This window comes from Rousettus aegyptiacus, unplaced genomic scaffold, assembly GCF_014176215.1.
Source record: "Rousettus aegyptiacus isolate mRouAeg1 unplaced genomic scaffold, mRouAeg1.p scaffold_m13_p_4, whole genome shotgun sequence".
Taxonomy (NCBI): domain Eukaryota; kingdom Metazoa; phylum Chordata; class Mammalia; order Chiroptera; family Pteropodidae; genus Rousettus; species Rousettus aegyptiacus.
The window spans coordinates 84245041-84269708 of NW_023416307.1; the positions used below are offsets into that span (position 1 = coordinate 84245041).

Sequence of the window (24668 nt, forward strand, 5' to 3'; positions counted from 1 at the left end):
GAGTTCATTCCAGCTAGGGTTTGGATTTACGCTTATTAAACTGCTTTAAGTTATGGTTTTCAAAAGTGGGAAAGGGATTGAATAAGATAAATTATTTTGTATATATTCTTTTCCCATAAAGATCTGTTGTTCATTTATGTCCATATAATTATAACTCTGATTAAATATGAAATAGCAAATGTAGTCATTGGCTAAACTTTATCAGCCTTATTATATGACTTATTAAATATAAAGATATAATTTAGCAATAAGGACTAACCCTTTGAAATGTTTACCATCCCTGACACTGAAAATAATATTAATGCAATTAAATCTTATATTTTTCTTATGTAATCAGAGTAATCATATAAAATCTTTTTTACATCTCCATGAATTACTTTCCTTCACATTCGATAAAAGTATATTCAATTAAGAGATAGTTTCTAGTTAGTGAATTTCGATGCAGTTATTCATATTTATGGGCCATATACAAACCTATAATTGTTTTTCCAGCCCAGTGAGCTTTTGACTGTTCCAAATATTTATTTTCTATCTGTCTTCTCAGCTGGGTGACACCGGTCGGTACACCTGCATTGCATCAACCCCCAGTGGCGAAGCAACATGGAGTGCTTACATTGAAGTCCAAGGTAATTTAGATAGTATTTTTACCTTAAAAGAAAGCTTCAAATGCAGTTGTTTACTTACTGGTCAGTAAAGTAGATGTCCTGATGCCTGAATAGGTATGTGAATATGTTATGTACATTTATTTATGTGCTTATCTGTATATGTGCAAACGTTTTTAATCTTTTTCCCCTTTGTTAGAATTTGGAGTTCCTGTGCAGCCTCCAAGACCCACTGACCCAAATTTAATACCTAGTGCCCCCTCAAAACCTGAAGTTACAGACGTCAGCAGAAATACAGTAACACTGTCATGGCAACCAAACTTGAATTCAGGTGCAACCCCAACATCTTATATTATAGAAGCTTTCAGGTAGAGTGAAGATGATGTTTCCTAGTTGTTCTTTTTTGTGAGTTACCATTAAATATGCATGTTCTAACTTGTGTATCTTTCCTTAGCCATGCATCTGGTAGTAGCTGGCAGACAGTAGCAGAGAATGTGAAAACGGAAGTATTTTCCATAAAAGGACTCAAACCCAATGCAATTTACCTCTTTCTTGTGAGGGCAGCTAATGCATATGGAATTAGTGATCCAAGCCAGATATCAGATCCAGTGAAAACACAAGGTAAATATTATCTTTAGCTGTTATAATTTTACAGGTAAATCATTTGTACTACATGCTAGGATTATATATTTAACATAGTTTTCTTGTCCAAGGTGCTCAATTAATTTATTTTTCTATCAACAGTTACTTTACTTTTTTAATGTATTTTTAAATTAAGTTTATTGGAGTAACATTAGTTAATACAATTATTTAATTTTCAGGTATACATTATAATTTGACATCTATATATTCTATTGTGTGTTTACCACCCAAAGTCCAGTTTCCTTCAGCTACCATATATTTGATTCCCTTTATTCACTTTACCCTCCCCCTACCCTCCTACATTTGACCCCCCTTTATCCATTAATTTTTAAAATACAAACACGATATCTGTAAACTTCATTATTTTCTGGACTAAGCACCTCAAAATAAGATTAATAATAGAGAAATGTTTCTCATTTTATAAAATCACAACTCCAATGAGAAAAAAATATATATGAATATTATTTGTATTCAGTTTTATGATTTTAAATATTGCTATATCTGGCTATAAAATCTTTAATTATATTTAACATTGAATAGATTTTATTTATGTTGAAATCAGTTCTCATAACTTTCGAGATGAGTTTTAAAAATTACAGCCCTAATCAAATAATACTTTCTGGAAATCATGTGAATGTAAGAAATATTGGGAAGATAAGCTTGACTCATTTTTAATCCCTCTGTCCAGTCAACCGACTTCCTACTAAGTAGCATGGGGGGAAAAAACACTTTAGGTCTGTGTGTTGTTTGGCCTTTCATTGTCAATTATGTGATCCATGATATATTAAACTTTTAAATGGAAAGGATGGGTTAAAGAAACAGAAAAGGGAAAATCAGCATGTTAAAGCTACTTTTAAACCATTTGAAATTGGAAATTTTGTTCACTCTGACCACTTTCTGGATACACTGCTATTTGTTGTCTTTTGTCAATAGAATTATTTTTAGTTTTCAATAGACAGATTATTTCCCATTCACCCTCTTGCACATCATGTTTTAATACTTTACTAGAAAGTATTTAAAGTATATTAAGTTTATATATTTAATAAAGGATGAATTTGCATCGGCCTTTACCTTTTTTTAGATCATATTGCCTTTGCAATTAAAATATGCTTGCCCTGATATTAATAAAGAAAGCTAATTCTAGATAGTAGTTATTAGAAATATAAAAGTCCTTTCTAACATAACGGAGGAATCGTGATGTCTCTATCCCGAGCTTTACTTTCCCAAAGGAAAAACTGTAACTTAGTTAACATGATAGAAACGAGTTACACACAAAATGATTGAAAGACTTCAACTCCTCTTTTCCTGGTTTGGGAGAGGGTCTGACAGCTATATTGCATGTTTTGTCTTCTCTGGTGAATGAATAAACAATCTTTTTGGAAGGACTTTTTTGTTTCAGAATTCACAGAGAAAGCAAACCAAGTTTTAGAACATGCCCATGTCTGTCTCTTGCTGTGTGAATTCAACACACCCAAATGCCTATATTTGTTATTATGAGTCATCTCACCAGGAGCTTTAATATTCTTGGAGCCTGTCCTAAGGCAGTTTGAGGTTTTCAATATTAGATATGCATTTGTAAAGAATGCAGAAACTATGACAGCTGTAGAGTGCATTTAAACTTTTGTCCCCTGTACTGGTCTCTACCTAATAGACTCTAAGTCAAGATTTGGATTGAATGTCATTCTGTCATGTACTCATTTGGATGGTTTTATTATGTATATCTGCATTTGTAAGTTAGGATATAGTTAACGTTTTATCTGAATATGTCTTTTAAAATTTTAATCAACTTACCTTTGTACATGAATAACTATGTCAACTGGAAGACTAGAAATGTAGTGAAACAGACATACAATTTTGAAATCAAAGAATTTTTAATCTTAGTTGTTTAACCTACTATCTGTATGGCCCTGAGCAAGTTAGTCCTGAGCTTCGGTTTCCTTACCTATATAAGGAGGCTAAAAATACCTGTTCTACAGGATTAGACAAGGATTAAATTAAGTAATCAATTTATGAACATACAAGACTCAGATTTCTATTTTACACCATATGACTTTATTACTGGACTTATATTTCACTGTCTGCACTAAAAATAAAAGAAGTTAATAAAATTTATAGATATCATAAAACTGAGAAAGACAGCTAGTATGCCGAATAAGAGAATCAGAGTTAAATATATTTGACAGACTGAAATGATGGGCTGGTACTAACAAGATGTAAATTAATGAAGCAAATTTTAACGTTTGGTCCCTGAACTTAGGTTTTAAAAATTAGCTGTAGAATAGGCTGAGATTACCTAACTTAAAGTGAGAACATGTGACGGTGTGTGTAGGGTGGTGGAGGGCAGACCACAATCTTTGAAATCAATTAAAACACCTATCTGAGCCACTTGAATGATGTAGTGAAATGAATGAATGAATGAATGAATGAATGACGCTAACACAATTATACCTGGATAAACTAATCGCCCATCTTCACTCTGAACTAGTCAGATCATTAATGGTGTGATGTGTTCTTTTTTGAGCATTATATTTTCAGGTAGACATTTAAAGGACAATGAAGATGGTGGTGGTGCATGTAAGGGTAAAACTCGCATCACAGAAAAAGAAACCCAAGGACCTTGGATTTAATCCTCAAAATAATAAAGTTAAAGTAGGCATGACATCTTTTTTTCCTTAACATTTTAAGAGACTATCATGTGAAAAAGATATATTTATTCTAACTTCAGATAACAACAACAAAAAAAAATGAGCAGAAGTAAAATTGAGGAAATTTCATTGTCTAATTTTTGTGCTACTTTTGAGAAATGGTGAATCTCAGCTGAGGGTCAGCCTAATATTGGCTATAGCTAGAACCTAGGAAAGAACCTTGAGAAAATTCAGAACAGAACATGTAAGCAGTAAGGGGAAGAGCCAGGGAATTCAGCAAAGACTGGTTGGAAATTGATACATAAGGGAGCAGGCATAATTTCTATAACCATTTCTGCAACATAGTTACAAAAAAGCCATACCCAAGCGGAGATTCCTACAAATAATCAAAATCTGTTTTTCCAAGGACACAATTTATACAAGGAAGGTGAAATGAGTAGCTAGCAAGTAGGGGGACAATGGGAGTCAGTGCTGACAATGGGGGTGGTTACTGCCTCTCTTACTACTATTCTTCATCCACACGTCCTATCCACACAGCATTCCTGAGCCCTGCTTTTTAAAGAATATGTGCACAGACACCAAATGTGCAGAATATGTATGATATAGATAATAAGAGACCAGTTACTATGAATAACAAAGTGGGGCCTGGATAATCTCTCTTTAGAGATTAAGTGTTGGGAGTCCCGATACTGGAGAAGCAAAGCAGTTGGACAGAATCGTATCTGAGTTTAATTTCCTCCAAGTTTAATTCTGAGTGTTGGGAAGGATCTTTTACATTATAACACATTTCTTTCAGGAGGAAGAGGAGGAAGAGGAGAACAAGAACAATAAAGGGCCAATTCATAGACTTCTAAATATTACAATATTAGACAACATTTTCCATTTTTCTCTCTGGTGGGAAGTTTGTTAAAATGTTTGAGACCACTATTGTCAGAATGGTTACATGAAGTCTGGGATTTAGTCAGTTTCCTGAAGGAATTAACTGGCAAATTTATCTCAAACCAGAGGAATTAGGGGTTGAAATGCAAATCATAGTAGGTACCTTTTAAAATGTATTTACATGTGTAAAGATACTTCCCAAAAGGCGGAAGATTGCCTGAAGTTGGAAGCTTACACATGAGAGAATATATTTAGAAGCTGACATAATGTGTATGTTTTCCATACGCTAATTTTTTGTAACTCAACCACATAAGTTAAATTATTAAGCACATTCTATACATACAGCACTGTGCTAGGTATTCCGGATCCACAAAGGTTGACTAGATCCCTGCCCTCAAGGAAAGAACTTCATATGCCTTACCAAACACAATCCTTACAAAAGTCCTCAGAAGTAGCCCCATCAATGTTGCCATTTAATGAGTGAACAAAAATAGCAGAGTTTATTAGAAAACTTATCAGTGGTTGATGCCTGTTAAGTTGCTGAATTGGGGTACAAACCCAAGTCTGTCTTATTCCAAGGACTTCACTGTTACCCTGGAGATAGAAGGGAGCCGAAGTTATAGGAACAACTAAGACAATAGGAAAAGAAATAAGAGATGGAAGAGTGAAAATCAAGTGCTCTCTGTGTATAGGCTGTGATCATAGGTGGCCTGAGGGCCAGTAACAACCTAAGTTAAAGTATGGTAAAGTATGAGAAGCCAGAATTATCTCAATTGTTTTTTCTAACTTTGCTTATTTATTAGCTTAACTTATAGGCCCAATACTGTCAAGGGTATTATTTCTAAAAGTGTTTGATAACACTCAAATCTATCATCTCTTCCATTAGCCTGCCTTCCCTGGACTCCATCAAAGATACTAACCCACCTCATTTTTAACATTCATGTTTTTGCTTTCTATCCAGACTCTGTTCTTTGAAAGTATTTAATTATTTAGAACATTAAAATTCACATTTCTGGTGTTTATGGAGTGGCAAATAACCTAGAATGTATGTGCCAAGATACAATACTCTGAGGAGAAATCTGGATGAAAAATATATATATTTTTTTCTCTCTCTTTTTTGCTCCATGTTCCCTTCAACTATTATAAACAAAGCAAAACAGCTGTATTTAGAACTTCTTTAGAAGCAGGCAATTTTTATTGAGTACTGGCTTTAGTAAATTTAACAAAACCCTTCCTTGTTGAAAAAAAAAAGTGCTACATAAATGAACACTAATTATCACTATGTTCTTGGTCTCCTTTCTAAAACATTGATATTCTTGAGATTTAAAACTCTTTATTAAACATTTACAGTTATATGTAACTAAACTAACCAAACCATTCTTAATTAAATAAATGTTAAGTACTGTTTTCTCATCAGATCTATCTCCTATCCTATCCTATCCTATCCTATCCTATCCTATCCTATCCTATCCTACCCATCTTACTGAGGGCTTCTGTATCCCCCATCATAGCCACTAACTTATTATATACACAATGTGAGAGGGCATCCAAGGTCTTATAAAATGTAAATGTAAGGTATCTGACTTATTTTTGTGCTTTCTTTTTACTTGTAATGACTCCATTCTTTTCATTACTTATCCTCTTTACTGCAGTTTCTGACTTTTTTCTCTCTTACCTAATTAAGATCACTACAGAAGGTTATGACAAACTCAGAGGGATTGTACTAGGCTCCTCATTCTTGGCAAGAAAACAATCATTACATAGTAGAAGGAGCCCTCGGACACTGTTGTTCCCATTGTTATCTTTACCTCCTGCTCTTTTTGCTTTCTACATTCCCTCTGTTTGCCCTCCTTCCTTTCCTTCCTTTCTCCTTCTCTCCTCCCTCTCTTCCACCCTCCCACCCACCCTCCTTCTCTCTCTCTCTCTCTCTCTCTCTCTCTCTCTCTCTCTCTCTCTCTCTCTCTCTTTCTCTCTCTATCTCTCTTTCTCTCTCTCATTCGTATCCTTCTGATCCTAATAAAAAGGTTATCATAGGTTGTCTTCCTAGTCACAATGATTCTTCTTTTCTGAGAGTTGCTGTGAATGAAAGGATTGCCTCACCATGTTGTCATTCAAGTCAGTAACATCGTGTGAGATCTGACACAGTCTTCTTGGATTGTTGCAGATGTTCCCCCAACAAGTCAGGGAGTGGATCACAAGCAGGTCCAGAGAGAGCTGGGAAATGTCGTGCTGCACCTCCACAGCCCCACCATCCTTTCTTCCTCTTCTGTTGAAGTGCACTGGACAGTGAGTCATTATTGCTGCAATGTTTGATCATAATTTTAATAAGCAGATGAGTTCTAGGAGATTGTTATGTGAAAATATGTATATATATATGCAAAAGATAATTAAATTGTGTGTGTGTGTGTGTGTGCTGTTCACTCCACCAATATAACTTTATAATGTAAGCATTTTGTTATTACAGTTCCTGTGGACTGGATTTAAACAGAAAACTTTTATCTTTGTGTGTGTTTTCTATTATGCTGTAGTAATGAACTATACCAGTGTGAGGAAAGAAACAGAATATTAATCATGAATATATAAGTTGTGATGAGATTGTTATCAAATGATTTTTTCTAAACTTATAAATATTTTTAATTTACATTAAGTAGCCTTTAAAATTAGAAAGTGGTAAAACACGTATTATTTCTTCATCCTTTTGACCCTTAGCAGACATATCTCTGGATATGCCACAGAAGTGCTATGATGTCTCAACTTTCAGTCTGAAGCATCAAAATTAATATCTAATAATATATATTAAGATGAAAAAGTGAACACATTACAAAAAATAGGTGATCTGTTTTCAGTATTCTACTTTACATAAAGTAGAAAACCACGGGGTGAAGACAAATAGAATGTTTTACATTTTGTTACATTTTCATAATTTTCTAATAAGCCAATAGAAATATGTGAATGAGTACATTTTTATTTGCCATTTTAATAGGTGGACCAACAATCTCAGTATATTCAAGGATATAGAATCCTTTATCGGCCGTCTGGAGCCAACCATGGTGAATCAGAGTGGTCAGTTTTTGAAGTGAGGACGCCAACCCAAAATAGTGTGGTTATCCCAGACCTCAAAAAGGGTGTCAACTATGAAATTAAGGCTCGTCCTTTTTTTAATGAATTTCAAGGAGCAGACAGTGAAATTAAATTTGCCAAAACCTTAGAAGAAGGCAAGTATAATGAAGAGTGTGATTTCTGTGTATTGCAGCACATTTGTTAGGCTTTTATTAGTTTAATTGAAAAATTTTAATGTTAATAGTGACATTATTAATTGTATATGGAACATTATATTTTGCTAATAGAATGTGTTTAATTCGAACTACTATAAAACAAAATTCTGTAATACTTGCTTTAAGAGAGGCCTATGTAAAAATGTGCAAATATGAACACTGTATTATTTAAAGGCATATATGGTATATATATGATTATTCAGAACTAAAATTCACTTTTAAAGATGGAAACGTTTTCAATTTGCTTGCCTTTCCATTAATTATTTTCCATTCACTTATTGAATATCTTGAGTAATGATTTATAAATAAGATGAGTAATGTCTTGGTTTGCCCTGGACTTTCTGGAGTTGGCGTTTTATACTTATGACTCATGTCCCTAGAAACCCCTCATTCTAGACAAACCAGTATGATTGGCCACCCTATAAATGAAAATTAAAAATTAATATTTACGTAAATGTGAAAGGTTACATATCATAACTGTATTCTTTAAAAGTAACTAGAATTATCCCTCGAATGTCTTTTTTACTTTGAGTATATAAACGACAAGATATAGGTAATATTATGGATGATTAACATTCATCTTCATACTTTTGAACATTTCAAGGGAGAATATGGGACTAGAACATGAGTAGGAGAAATAGGAATTTTCCTGGGATGTTTTGTGGAGAGAATCTATATAATGTTGGTTATGGAAAACTCATGGTAACTGTGGGTTAGCAATATTGAGGACAAACTTCCATAGTTTGGGACTATTCAGACTTGGATGAGATTCATCCTTAAAACATATGCATATATTGTTATATATTTTATGTAGTTGTTGTTTGACTTAAATCGATTAGGTGCTTTTTAAAAATGTTCTCACATATTTACATCTACTTTTTGAAACACTTTAACAGCACCCAGTGCCCCACCTCAAAGTGTAACTGTATCAAAGAATAATGGAAATGGAACTGCAATTCTTGTTAGTTGGCAGCCACCTCCAGAAGACACTCAAAATGGAATGGTCCAAGAATATAAGGTAATACAAATATAGCAATTTACTAACGGGCATCCCTCTCCCCCTACCAAGAAAAGCAATAGAAAGCTTGGTTAAATTGTGCATGGATATTTGGCGCCATCTGCTGATCAATGTGGCATCATGTAAAATCATTTTTAAAACACTTCAGTAATTATGGGATACTAAGTCTTTCTTAAGCCAATGAAAAAATTAATTTAAAGAGAGAATTGATATGATCACAAAATATATAGGTCCATGTAATTTCACACAAACAACAAGGTAAATCTAATTAAAAAATAGATTAGATTTTTTTTTGCCCTAAAAAGTAATTTAAATATATTTTGCAATGTTGGGTAGCACTGTGGAATTGGCTATGAATCACATTCTATCAAATACAGTTTGCTTTCTTTTTGTTAACATACTTGAAATTTTAGAATTTTGGAGCTAAGTTTAAAAAATTATTTTAATGTACATGAAAAGTATTTTTCTTATAAACCTTGTTTTAGTTGCAAAGGAAATTCAATAATAAATTTCTGTATGTTTAAAAGAAATTTTAAATTATCTGCTATATTGTAGAGTGATTTAATCTAATGATTCTGAATAATTTTTACCTGCAAAGTCATTGGCTCTATTCACCGAATTTAGAGAATTCTGCATAGATTCATTTTGTGCAAATCTTTTCAATCATGCCAAAGTACAGTAAAAACTCAACTAAGGACATTACATTTATCTTATCAATGAATCTGTATTATGGGATAGTCTTAATGACTATGATACATGAATTTGAATCAGGAAAATTTCAATAGAAAATACATTTGTGTATTTTTTTTGACACTTAACAAAAACACTATATACTACAAAAATTTTAATCACAAAACATATATTTCTCTAGACATTACTTAAAATTTCCATGATACCTGAATATTTTTTTCATCACTAGCTATATTGTGGTAGTTAGTAGATTATTTTTTATATATGAATATTTTACACTGTGTCTGTTGAAATGAAACCGATGTTAAGAAGGTGAACACATTTACCTCTATAGGTAATTACATGCTAACATTAGAATCACTTGTGAAATAATTTTTTAAATACAGATGCCTGGCCATCGGTTTTAGAAATTCTGATTCACTAGGTGTAACAGGGCCCTTGCATTTATGTTTTAGTAGATCTTTCTAAATGATTCTGAAGTGTACTCTGGGTTAAGGTCCAAATAAACCATAAATGTTCTTTTTAGTAGCAAATAATTTGCACAATAACCAGATATACTGAGCTTAATTTTAGTATATTTCATTTTAATTAAAAAAAAACTGAAAATCTCTTTATAAAATTTGTGTGCATACTTTTAAAAGGGTGACTTTTTAAAAAGTATTTAAAATACTGCCATAAATGCACTATGAATATTTTAAGGTATTTCAAATTAGATCTCCTAATGTTATTGAGTCATCTAAAGGTAAGTCTGTATACTTTTAAGGGCTTTTTCATGAATTTCAAGGTTATTTCAATACCAGGAGTGTCGGGATACTATGGTTCAGTCCGGAAAAATAAACTGTTATAGAAATTTTAAAGGATTTAAAATGAGGTGATGTCTCAGCTCGCAAGCAAAATTGTGTGATGTAGGCATTTTTCCCTAAGAGTCAAAACTCATTTTTCTCCTGAAGAAATGCAAAAGGGTGGATTTCACTTAACTTCATGGTCAATTTAAAATAATAAAATGCCTTTCAGAACCTGATTGACTGGTACAAAATCAGTTTGTGGCTTTGGTTCAGCTGTGTAATGTAATTGGGGAAAATATCACAAAGGACTCTTTATTTCCAAATGGTCAGATCCTGGTATAGAGTCTGACCATTTGCTGGTGTTATGCATTGAAACTATATTAAAATAATATCAACATTCAGAGATAAAAAATAAAGGTTATTACATGTATGATAGAAATTATTGATATTCTTAGATTTATTTTAAATCCCATTTATTATTACAGTTTAAATAGTAGGCTATTTGAAGCTAATTCCATATCTTGTTCAAGGACATCATAAAGAATACAGAGTATGGCTTACTACTCCATGGATCATTTTCTTATGGAAACTGAGTTCAAGTACTGTCATGTACCGTATCCAAGTTCTTGAACAGTGCAAAAGCTCATCTGTGATTAAATAATCCTTTAGTGAAATTTAAATTAAGGATTATAGTTAGTTTACAAATCTTGATTTCCTAAAAGTAATTTCATTTTACAAATATCATTACCAAAGTTAATGAGTTGTACAATAATTTTCTTATAAGAACATTTTTCTTTCAAGTCATATGTATCATTCTTCTTTATGATCTCATATGTTATCAAAGACTAAATAATATTCCCATTTAAGTACAAAATCATAGAGTGCTAATTTTCTCTCATTATTAATGGTTCATCTTACTATTGGCTGAGTAAATCCTAGGATGATTCTTATTTCTTATGTTTAGTTTTATTTTTAATAACTATACTTATGCAAAAGTACTTTAGATTATTCAGAAACTTTGTCTCTTAAAAAAAAAACTGATGATACGCGCTGATAGGAGTGAGTGTCTTTAAGCAGAAAGGTGTAGACTCACCTGCTTGAATCCTATAAAAGTATGGGAGAAAGTTGAAAGAGATCTTGAAGGTCATACTAACACTAGGTTCCAACTGAAAGACTCTTTTCAGAACTAGATCTTAAGGAAAATTGACTTTTGACACATCCAATAGTAGGTTCCTGGTCAATCTGAACTCTGTCTAGTTCTAAAAACACAATACTATATTGATCTTTGCATTAACTTAAGCAATTTATGACCTTAACATCCATCGTGTTTTCTTACAGGTTTGGTGTCTGGGCAATGAAACGCGTTACCATATAAATAAGACAGTAGATGGTTCCACCTTTTCTGTGGTCATTCCTTCTCTGGTTCCTGGGATCAGATACAGTGTAGAGGTGGCAGCCAGCACTGGGGCTGGGCCTGGGGTGAAGAGCGAGCCACAGTTTATCCAGCTAGGTAAGTGCTGGTGCAGATCCAGTTTGAGAGTGTATCACTGTTTCTTTGAACTGCCTTTTTCATTTGTTTATAGTGGAACCACCATTGCAAGTTAAATAGAATATGAAATGATGGTATTAGCTTTAATACACACACATGTATGTGTGTGTGTTATTATGTGTCTGTATAAAATAACTAAACTTAAACTTATCTAAGCACACATTTTAAATGACATTTCAAGGAAAAGCCTGTTAGGATTCAGTGTCATCCTAATCCTGTTCTATAAATTTTTCATCTATTCAACAAATACTGTTAATTGAGCACCAAGGTTACCTCACTGAACAAGACAGACACAGTCTACACCTTCATGGAAATTACAGCTGTTTAGATTAAGAAAAAAAAAAAAAAAAGAACTTCCATACAAAACAAAATAGGTATTGGATGCTTACAATATGCAATTCATATTCACCATTTTTGTGTCTATTTAAAATTGTAATTTCTTTTTCTAACAAAACATAGGTTGAGATGTCAAAGTTCACTGGAATGTGGTTATATGGTCATTATTTATAAAGTTAGATACAATATGTGCTTCAAAAGATGAGTAGAAAAATAAAGCTTCATTACCAAAATTCACTATAGGCAATGGAGCATGAACATTGCCTATAGTGCAAGTTGGTTACCAGTAAAATCTAAAACAAACAACAATACAAACAGCACAAAATCTATTGCAGATAAAAAGGGGAAATGAAAGGTTCAGATATTAACAGGTGACATTTGAATTATGAAAGTTGCTGGAAAATATGTAGTCAACTTTGTGTTTGTTCTAGATCAGAAGTTAAGAATTAGTAATATTTTATATCAGTTCATAAATTATGAAAATTATCAGATATATGAATCTTTATACTTTACAAATAAGTACATAGTATTCTTGCATGTCGATCATATTGATGACATCCTAGAAATTGTTTCCAAACAAAATTAAGACACTTTTGGCTTTGAACAAACTTTATTGCTGTACATTAAAAACTTTACTTTTGATTTAGAAACTGTTATTGATGTTTCATTGTTAAGACATTAGTAGCTGCTGTAACAGACACGCTTGTAGAATTTTGGTTGAATAACGTAGTGAAGTCCACCTGAACGCCAATGGTTATGCAGAGGGACTCTGTTCCACATTAGACATGGACAGTCACAGGCTGATGAGGCTTATCCTCTTTAACATGGGGTCTCCAAGGTTGGCCCTGGACAAGCAGAAAGGAAGTATAGCAACACATAGTGTGTGGGAGGGTTTAATGGAAATGGCTCACATGGTCCCTGCCCAGAACTTAGTCATGTGATTCCAAATAGATTAACGGGAATGTCACAGAATGAAGTCACTGGCTAGGGAGCTACCTTCCAACAACTCTATGCTATGAGCATACCATTCAAACCTTTAGTGAAGAGCTTGTTGCTCTGCCACAGCCTTGGGCCATAATTTAACTTTTGGATTACCTTTCACATTTAGCATATTCTGAAACAATGATGATAATATACAACTTTTAAGTGAAAATAGCTTCATGGATTATTTCTGATTCATTTATTGTAAAATTCCAAGCAACGTACAGTGTTGACAATGTTATATAAGATATGGAGGTAAACAGTTTAAATATAGACTTTTTTTTACTCAATAGTTGCCTAGTTTTGTGAAATATCAGTATTAGCTTATGGAAATTGAAATTATAAGTTACATTGTGATAACCCTATACATTGTGTATATCATTTACCTGTTTTATAACCCGACTTTTAGCCCTGGGTTTTCAAAGAGGAGTTGGAAGAAGGACCATGTCGATTTTATTTATTTAAGATTTCAATTTAGGATTTAAGGGTCAAATGCTTTTCTTGAAATTATAAATGTGTTCCAGTTTTTTCCATATCTTAATATAGCCTCAGCTGCAGTGAGACAAAGACTGAGATGTGGAGTGGCCGTTTTAATTCATTAGTCACACCACAGTTTATTCTGTTAAAGCCCATCTGGTCGCTTGCATAGAATCTCTCTTGGCCGTCTCCATAAAATCTGAAGCTACCCAACTTAACCTTGCACAAATAACTGTGAAATCTATAAACCTAGCAGATACAAAGGGTGTATTAGGAATAAAAAGAATAGGTCTGCCTGGTGAACTTTCAGAAGATGAAGTGCTCTTATGATAACCGTAGATAAAAGGGTCTGGAATGGGAAATAAAACTTTCAGTCAACAAACAGTTGAAGGCAGGTGACTCTAAAAATAGGTTTTTTCAACCTTGACCCTCCATTGAGGGGAATACGAAATTCTGTTCAAGAAACAAACAAACAAACAAAAACAAATAAAAACCACAGGTGCACAGTATAAGTAGCAGTTTAGTCGTTTTCCATAGAAATGGGTGCTATTTTCCTAATGCTGGTTCCTTAACCATTGAATGCTGCTTATTTTTCCTGCCAGTGTCTTATCATGTTGCAATATCATTTAATAAGAAAGCATAATCTATAGGATGTTTTCTGTTCATTCATATATAATGAGTTATACCAATTGTTTTTCTGAAAATAAAAAGGAGTTTTGAACTGGAACAGATATTTCTATTTTAAAGCAGATTGTATTAGCAGAACATTTTTCAGAGTCCAATTATTTAACAATTGCAGGAAAGCCACAATCCTCATGAAATGAGCAAACACCTTCTTGTTTCACCAGATGTTGTGGGGAAAGAACACTAAAACAGCAGGCACTATGAGAATTCTAACCATTGGCATCTCTTGGTGCCAACAAAGTAGAATATTGCTTTGCTAATGAAGCAAAGCCCTCCAGTTTTCTACAGACTTTGCACTCTGCTCCGTGTGACAATGAAATGGTGGGCTTGAAAAATGAATATCTTAGTAGGTTTAAACATAAATCTAAAATAAATAAGTCTAAAGCATTATAAGTTCCATCGGTTTTTAATTCTTGAATCAAAATAGCTAATAGAAAACGTAAACTTTTTTGATTATTTATAAAACTTGATCATTATTATTCATATTTAATGTTACTATATCTATTACTGGCTGTGGTTATTACTTTAAAAGGAATATTATTCATAGACCTTTCAATGGTAACATTATCTCAGTTGTTCATTGTTTTTAATGATTTTGAATTTTACAGGCCCTTCTGAACATAGGTTCAAATAATGTATTTATAAGGCAGGTAAGACTCTTAGAACATAGCATGTGTGCATATGGCAACAAGAGATACACACATACACATTTTTTTCAATATCTACCTTATAAAGGAAATAAAATTTTATTGTTTACCTCTTTTAGAACATATAATTGAGGGTTTCTATAGAAGCCTAAGGAAGCATATATCTTTCCTACACGTTCTTCTTTGTACCCCTTATTTGTATACTTGTATTAAAGTATTTCATTTTTTAGAATTGTACTTTTGTCTCAGTACTGTCTTGTGAAACTTAATGTAAAAAATGAACTACAGAGTTTTTTAGAGTAAAAAAATAAAAATTATGTATCATTGCCTTTGTTTTAAAATATATTCTATGAAATTATTATATCGCATGTGTTTTGAATTGAATAAAATGAATACAATTCTGCCAGAAATCTCATGAACTACTTTAACTAAAAATATTGGATGTTACAGATTGAAAAACAGAATCCATTGTCAAAAATTAACAAAATAATGATAGCCATTTTATTTATGTAAGTATGAGTTTATTATCACACTGAGTTTTAAACCCAAATTAATATGAAGATGAACTTCCAGATTCTCATGGAAACCCTGTGTCACCTGAGGACCAAGTCAGTCTTGCTCAGCAGATCTCAGATGTTGTGAAGCAGCCGGCGTTCATTGCAGGAATTGGGGCGGCCTGTTGGATTATCCTCATGGTCTTTAGCATCTGGCTCTATCGACACCGGAAGAAGAGAAATGGTCTGACAAGTACCTATGCGGGTATCAGAAAAGGTATTAGCTTTCCTAAGTTTTTCATATTCTAATATGTTGATATAACTCTTGATTTTAATCTGTGACTTACAAGTATATATGACTATATATATATACTTATATATCCTGTATTAAATTCTTTTCATATATAAAGATTTTCAAAAGTGCTTTCATTTGATTGTGATATCTACATCATAATTCCTGTTGACTAGCAGTGCTGCAAATAGGGGTCACTGGTTTCAGTGATATAAATATATATTTCTTTAAAATATATTTCACCAAGGTTAAATCTGCCTTTGGTTGTTCTGCCATTCCTTTGTTCTCTTAGGGAATGACTTTATTGCTTTATATTCTTCAGGATTTTTTAAAATCTCCTTGTCACAGGAATTATGGTTTGCAGAGAGAGGTGATTTAGTACTTTTTGTTGTGTTTAAAGTTGCAGAGTTGACTTTGTATATGCCATTAGCAATAGTGATTTCACTACGAATGATTATGATTTTAGAAGAGAAAGCTCACATGTCTGCTATAGTTTACAGTTTGGGGGATGAACCGAATATGCCAAGGTATTTCACAGACACCTTTGCCACCTGTTCTTGAAGTCTGTAGGTTGATAATTTGTATTTTTTATTCTGTGAGGAAATTTGTTTAACGCTGTCAGATAGGTGATCTTCCCTCCACGCCAAATATATTCATCGATTCTGGGCCTTAGATCTGGGCTATAGGTGGTGTGACTGTAAGTCCCAGTTTTCAGGGGAGAGTCCCAATTTATATCTTTAGTCCAACTAAATTATATGTAATGCTCATTTTGCTCTGAAAATTGTCCTGGCTTCAATGGCAAATTATACATTCACCCTAGTTATAGGACCTATACTTAAGACAACACTTTTGCTTTGCTGCAACAAATTTAAAGAGAATTACCAAAATCACATCCCATCCCCCACCATCACCACCCTTAAAAACCACATCTACATATATCTTAAGTGAACATTTTCTGCATGTCTTGGCCAAGTCATTTCTCTGAGCAAGTATATGGTGAAGTCAAAATTTGTAGTTCTAGCTAGAAGTTTTCTCAATGAAAGATTCTATCGAATATCCCTATACACTAATAAAACAGTCTGGGACAGTGATCTAGAATATTGATGCCCTTGGTCACAGGGGACCTTGGCAAGAAAGAGTTAACATAAATTTACGACTCATACTATAAAAATGAATCAATGAGTATTTTGCCTGTGGCTGCGCAGCAATCTCTTCATGTACATACATTTGCCTTAGCATTATCATCCTTAAATATGTTTTTTTCAGATGCCTGTCCTTTCAGGAGATGAAGTAAAATGTCAGTATCTCTGCCTGTGAAATGGAAAATGAGGGCTTGGAGGTTACTTCAAAGAGGGCTTGTGCTCATTATGTATACAGAGTAGAACAATGACAGGCACATGTGTTACCATATAAAACCTTTAACTGGAAAACAGTGCAGGGGTTTGTGGGTGTCTATGTTGTGGGGAAGAGAAAAGGGCAGGCAGGGTATTGGGGATCGTGTTTTGAAATCTGTTTTGAATAAGGAAAAGTAACTAATTACCATATAGATATACAGTCTCTTGAATTCTCCGGGAATCCTGTATTTCTTATTGGGACGAAGTGCTATAGCTGTGTAGTTACAATTTCACGTTCTATATTGTTCTGAAATCTAAATATGTGACATGAACCTCTCTTCCTCTCTGTTTCTTTTCCTTTACTAATGTACTTGAAGCATGCTGGCAAATGCCCATGTGCTCTTTCTGCAAAATCTATTAAACTAATATCATTGTCCTTTTAACTAGCTTGTGTTTAAGCAGAAATCATAGAACATAATTACAAATGTAATTGGTAAGCATTTGAATCTGCTTTCCTCATTTTGCCTTGTCAGCACTTTTTCATAATTGTTTCTGTGCAATTAAAAAAAAGTGCATCCTGAAATCTTAAAACTGTGTGTGCCCAAAGCAATGCTAGTCATTACAAGAAAAAAGGAAGTGATGTACTTTAAAGAAATAAATGTAAAAGAACCGATTGGCATAAAATCCATCAAGTTAGAGTGTGACTGGGTAATAGTGAGTATCCTCCCCTCCCCCACATTTATCTGTAGGTGTGACCTTTACAGAACCTTCAGTACTCCTGTTCACATTCACATACTGCACCAGCATCACTGGATAAAAAGCATTTATTATCAGAAGCTTTGAAAATTAATTTGTTCTTTGCTGTAAGAATTTCATTTAGACCGGTCTTTTCATCTCTTCTTCAATTCCTTAAACTGGGGTTAGCAGTTAGCTAGGAGTACTGACAAGGACCTTTCATATTTTCCCTGTGTCCTTGTGATTGCAAATTAATGTTCAGGCACTCTATTCTTACTTGAATAGCTTTACTTTCAAATGTACCTTTTCTTATGAAGACTTTTTACTATCTCTCTGAATGTTTTATTATAGCTAAATTACATGGACTATCTGAAAAACACTGACTGAAAGAAAGCACAATAGATTCTTAAGACAGGGACTGCTGTGATGCAAACGAAGGCCAGTGTGTAAATTGGGTACACAGTATTGAGGTTTTTGTTTTTGTTCTTTCTAGTATACTCAGAGATAAAACGATTTGGTAAGAAGTGACCGTTGTAAAGGATGCGATAGCATTCCAGTTCGCAACACCAAATGCTCTAATCCTAAAGTAAATTTCTTGGAGATGGTCAAATGTGAAGTGGAAAATACACTTTTGGCAGCCTTCCAATCTGCGGTAGCTTATCAGTATGCTAGCTTGCGTGTTTTGAGGAGTTCTTGAAAGAAAACTTTAGTCTGCAAGGGAGTAATGTAGATTTCATTGCTTTCCTTACCAGAGCAATGTTTATTTTAAATTAAAGAGCTTGGAAAATAAGTCAGCCTCTATCCTCTATGAAATTATATAAAAATAGCTCTGGCGTTAGCCAATACCCAGCAATGAGAGAAGATGGGAAAAGTGGGGGAGGCAAGGATGCTACAGTTGAGGTCTGCAGTTCAATTTTGAGCATTACTGATTAGATTAAGATTTATAACTGCAAAGAGTGAAGGTTTTTAGAGGGGCATTATTGTTCTATTGTGTAGCTCCTAGACTATGGTATTAAAAAAAAAAAATGGTCAGCCTACTCCTAGAAAGCTTCTAAATATAAACTATAATAGATAAACTTTAAAACTTCTCATTTTTTCTGTTCATTCTCAATTTTCTATGATGATAAAAATGTAGTATTATATTGTTTGAATGGTAAGGTGTCAGGAATTACTTGGCAGTGAAAGTGTTATGGTTCTCTTTATTCCAGTTCTTCCTTCTTTCTTCCTTCCCTCCCTCCCTTCTTTTCTCCTTTCTTCTTTCCTTTTGTGCTTTCTCTCTTTCTTGCTTGCTTTCCTTCTCTCTCTCTCTCTCTCTCTCTCTCTCTCTCTCTCTCTCTCTCTCTCTTTCCTCAATCTGTCTTTTCTCTCTCTTTTAATGATGAATACTTAAGTATACCTATTAGTCCACTTTAATAAGCACTTACTTTAAGATTATCAGATAAGGTTCAAGTAAGACCCTGATAATACTTGTTTAAGAATCAATCATCTATTGTTTGGAAATGATTCATAGTCGAGGAGTCCTGATTGTATTAAAGCCATGAGCTAAATCTATGTTACTAAATGCAGGGTCATTTACAGGCTAACCCAGCACGATTCCCCTCTGTACTAAAATGTCAGACACTTCAAAATGGTACCTGTAGAGACAAGCTTCTTTTTTTAACCTCAGCTTTGGTTTTATTCATTTATCAGAACGTCAGAACTACTGGCTTAGTTATTTACATTTGTTTTATGTTCAGCTGTCTGCTTGATTTATACTAATGTGATATGTTCCCTTTCTCTCTTCAGCTTAATAACTGGTTTGTATTTTGTTTTGATTTTTCAGTCCCGTCTTTTACCTTCACACCAACAGGTATATATTTGCACTTACCCTTCCTTCCCTTTGTTAGTTTGGCATGTGTCGTACTATTGTTTCTGTTTTTATTTCATTTTCTGTATTAAATTGGGGAAAAGGACCTAAATGGAATACAATACTTCATTTACTCATGTCAGGCATGCATTTGAAGTAGAAATGGTTAGTGTTGCTTTTCATCCATTTAATGCAGTTATTTATTCATGACTCCACACTGCATCTTAGCCTTGTATGCATGTGTTTCATTAGATAGACACACTGTTTCTACCCTCAGCACGATTTAACATGCTAATGATCTTATCGATTATTTCATACTTGGCAGAGCCTTTTTTCTTAACTTAAGCTTTCAGGTTCTCCTGAAACAAAAATTTCTTTCCTTTCAATTCTCTGTCCATAGAATCCACATTCTTAAAGGTAACCATAATATCCAGCACATGTGAAAGATAAAACTTTTCTTTTTTCCTAAGTCAGAATCCTAATATTCTGTTCTACTCAGCTTCTTTCAAAAGGGGTCCTCTGCTTTCACATTACCTTTAGTAAAAGATGTACCTGTAGTCCTGCCTCCTTGTTTTTTAATCCAGTTATTGTAATCATGGGAAGCAGTTATCGCTCCTTAACAGACTCCTAGTTTGGAGTTCTTCTAAGTAGCAGAATTTGGCAGATTTTAGAAACACATTTCTTCTTAGAAAAATTTTTTTTACAGAAAAGCTAATCTTCTTAGCCCCTTGCCTATGTGCAAATCTGTTTTGTTTTATGGGCTAAATTTTTATACCCATAATTTATTAAGCTGAGAATGCTTTCAAGAGCATTAAAATGTATTTTCGCTATTTATATATCTGATGAACATACATTGAGAAGGGTTTCTACAAGCCACAATGAAAAGTAGGTTGTATTGATAGTCGCAATTTGGCATACCTCTTTGTGTATATAGAGAAAGAAGGTTTATTTTAACATTTATCTTTGTCTTACTGGTACTCATACTTCTGGGAGAATAGTCTAATAGGGATTTTCTGCCAAGTTTAAGATTCTGCTTATACAAGTTCATGAAATTATGTGATCCAATAATAAATTAAAATTTGAAATCTATAGGAATGTGAAATACAAATGTGTAATAGTTATACTTAATAGGAATGTACTGAAATTTCCTTTTGCTCAACCTTGTTGTCACATTAAGAAAATGAATTACTTATATTTAATTCTATACTATCTTAAAAAAAATGCTAGTTGAATCAGAAATTTGTTACTTCTTGTGTTGATATTTGCATTGCTTCTCAGTAGAAAGGAAAAATGCATTCCATTTTAGAAAGATGCTCATAAATGTAGTAGCTTTTGATATACAAATTAAATATGTCTATTAATTTTTTTCTTTTTTTTTTTTTTGTGACATTCTAGTAACTTATCAGAGAGGAGGCGAAGCTGTGAGCAGTGGAGGGAGGTAATTATCTTGCTTATTTGGTAGATACTAAGGGGAATTCCAGATATTTCTTCTTGTCTTCCTCAATGACATCATTATCTTTGCTTAAAAGGTTTAACTTAAAGGTGAAATTTGTTCAAATATTTTGGAGATACTCTCTTCCTCTGTGCTGTGGAACCAAGCTTGTTTACACACAAATGCAGTTGATTGGAGTTCTTGCATCTTAGTCATTGAACACCAGAGGGAGCACTGTAACCGTGAAAGACAGACTTGCTGATTTAGCAGATGATTAAAAGGAGTTAAAGTAATTAAGCGATGGCATTTATGAAGATAAAGAAATATAGCTAGTTAACAGATACTATCAAAGAAAAGTGTTCATTTGAAAACCTGCTGAACACAGCATTTGCTCATAAGTTATAGGTTATGTTTGTTTGTTCTTGTTATGAATTCAGCATAGTTCAGCTCTCCATTTACAGGGAAATATGTTGAAATAAAAGAAAAAATGTAGGTAGCTTGTTAACACAGCACGTTATTTTCTCTAATTAAAATGAACCTCAATCCTATATTTATGATTTTTTTGTAATTATTATTCAGCGAACTTTACTACAGTCACAGGGCAATCACAAATCGATGTGACAGGGGCTTAAAGGGACTGAAGTCAGATATAAGTTACATGAGCCACACTTTGGGATTTTCTACAATAACATGATTTTTCCCTAAAAGAGTAACATCTTGCTTAAGGTGTAAAAAGATCTTTAAACCAAAACTATTTTATAATTTAACTCCAATTAACTTATTGAGTATCCTGCTTTGTACAGATGGATAATGTGGTTGCTACTGGAAAAGCCAAAATTAGTATGAATCCAAGGAATATACCATCTGATGACAAAATAACTGAATTTAGTAAATGGCAAAGAGTGATTTAAAAGAAAATGTTGACCCCCTTGAATCAATGCTATACAAATTTGGCAATAAGCACTAATCTTTTCTTTCCCGGGTACTGCTGCTAGCTTCCTGTTTCCATATTTGTGAAACAAAGCCAGCTACTGAAAAACCCAAATGTTAGGGAGGTCTTCATAAGGAATAAATCCATTCAATTCAGGAATTAAACCAGGGCATGTTTTTGCATCTAGGGGAATTCCATCTAAATCATAGCCCAGACATTCATGAAACAGCCTTTGGCATAAGAACATTCTCTCGTGGGTAAATCTGGAATGCCTGATTATATAACCACTTTTCTACCTGTACATATTCATGATTACAGACCAGTTTTCTCATTAATCAAAGTATATGAAAGTGCTTATCCAGCATTTTCTATATGTTCTGCACTAACCGCTGTGAATGGGCACTGACATAGGTGTGCACATGCACATGCACGCACACACACGCACACATACACATGCACACTATATCTATGTCTGGTTTCTGTTGTAAAGGAATTTACAACCTAGATAGACCAAATGATCAAATACAAACTAATGGAAGGAATGTATAAGTACCAAATAGTTTCTATAGCAGGACTGAAAAATTACGAAGCTCCCGAAATATCTTTTCATTGGAAAGCTCACTATATCACCATACAGAATTAACCTTTTAAATTTAAAAACAGAAGAGCAATGAAACCAGTTTATTTCAGATACCATATAGAAATGATCATTTTACTAAATGAAATGATAAAAGATGCTAAAATGTTACAGAGGCAACAGATAAATAAAGATCATTGAGTCAGTGCTCAAAATGACAGTTTTTAAATTTATTTATTTATCAAACATATTTATTGAACAACCAGAATGGGACAGGTACTGTTCTTGTTGCTCGAGATGCATCAGTGAGCAAAGTCAGTAAAAATTCCTAAACACATGAACCTTATATTTAGTGGAGGAGAGAGAAGATAAATAATAAATATTTAAAATAAGACAACTCAGTAGCATCAGCAGTTGACAAGTGCTGTGGAAAAAAATGGAATAGGATAAGAGGATCAGGAGGGCATTCGGAAGAGGTCCATTTCCTAGCTCTGTGTGAGTGCGTGCGTGCGTGCGTGTGTGTGTGTGTGTGTGTGTGTGTGTTCTATTACCCCATGAGGTAAGAGAAGCAATGAACCAGTCCTGCACTCATTTCTCTCATGTCCATCCCTTAAATACTGGTTCCCCTCAGACATTTCAGACTCTGTGACCCCTCACTGGACCTCTCACCTCATTTGGTTAATGACACCTAAGTCAGAATACTCCCGTCATCCTTTCCTGCCTCCATTACTACTTTTTGTTGATCCTATCTTTTTTCCCCTTAATTATCACTATATCGTTTCACTTCAAGCACTTGTTCTTTCTTGCTTAGTTTATCACAGAAGATCTGAGCACTCCTAACTTCATCTACCATTTATTTGCATTACTTCCTGTGCAAAGGGAATCTTTTGCCCATTGGAGCAAAATGTTATTTTGAAATGCATGTAGATAATGTCCCTGACCTGCTGAGTATCCCATTTTCAATAGACATAGCACCAGCAGCCCACAACCTCTAGGGCTTTGCAGGTCCACTTCACTCTTCTGTGCCGCACCCTCCAATCCATCTGCTATTCACCAATATTGCATTCACCTGTAAGTCCTTATTATGTCAGCCTGGAAATGTGTCCCAGCTCCCTCTGTCAGTTTTCTGAGGTTTACCTGCTGTATCCTCCATGGACATTTGTGCTGTGTAAATACCACAAACACCTAAAATGAGGTAATTCAATGATCTTTTTTGGGGGGGGAGGGGGTCGAATCGGGTCTACCAACTGGTTTTGTAAAAGAAGTATTGTAAGAATGCAGCAAAACTCATTTGTTTACAGATTGCGTATGACTGTTTTCCCTCTACAGTGGCAAAACTGAGTAGTTGCAATAGAAAATATATGGCCTGCAAAGCCTAAAATGATTCCCATCTGATCTTTTACAAGAGCAGTTTGCCAACTCATGACTTTATATGATTGCCTCTAACAATAAATGGTGAAATCCTGGAGTTTATCGGCTAGCTAATTGATTAATTAATCATTAAATATATAAATTTTTGTAGTGTAATAAATGTAATTTATTGAATTATGTAAATAAATTTAACATGAGTTATTTAACTTTGAAAGATATTAGAAAGTATCTAAGGAAGGAAAGAATGAGTAGACTATAAAAAATATAAAAAGTCAGAAGACCTGAGTTCAGTCCTTAATCACTTTAGAAATATTTTGTGAGGCTGGACATTTTTCTCAAATAAAGAAGGTAGAGCAAAGAAAAAAAAAGGTAGAGCAAAACATCTCTCCTAGTTTTCTAGTTTTCAGAATTGTAAAGTTAGCTATTTCTAGAAAAGGGAGAGAGTG

The 24668-nt window shown here is 33.7% G+C and overlaps 1 protein-coding gene across 12 annotated transcripts in view; it reads left to right on the top strand.

The window, feature by feature from the left end:
* The window catches only part of ROBO1 (roundabout guidance receptor 1), a 1005278-nt gene that overhangs the window by 937979 nt on the left and 42631 nt on the right, over positions 1–24668 (top strand). For 9 of the 12 annotated variants that reach the window (XM_036218858.1, XM_036218857.1, XM_036218860.1 and 6 more), the window contains 10 exons: positions 545–626; positions 802–970; positions 1057–1223; positions 6933–7054; positions 7752–7983; positions 8940–9061; positions 11875–12046; positions 15784–15981; positions 19888–19914; positions 21307–21349. In XM_036218858.1, the coding sequence (XP_036074751.1) occupies positions 545–626; positions 802–970; positions 1057–1223; positions 6933–7054; positions 7752–7983; positions 8940–9061; positions 11875–12046; positions 15784–15981; positions 19888–19914; positions 21307–21349 (1334 nt within the window). The remainder of the gene's footprint in view (positions 1–544; positions 627–801; positions 971–1056; positions 1224–6932; positions 7055–7751; positions 7984–8939; positions 9062–11874; positions 12047–15783; positions 15982–19887; positions 19915–21306; positions 21350–24668) is intronic. The other 3 variants (XM_016129513.2, XM_016129517.2, XM_016129518.2) reach the window with 1 other exon arrangement.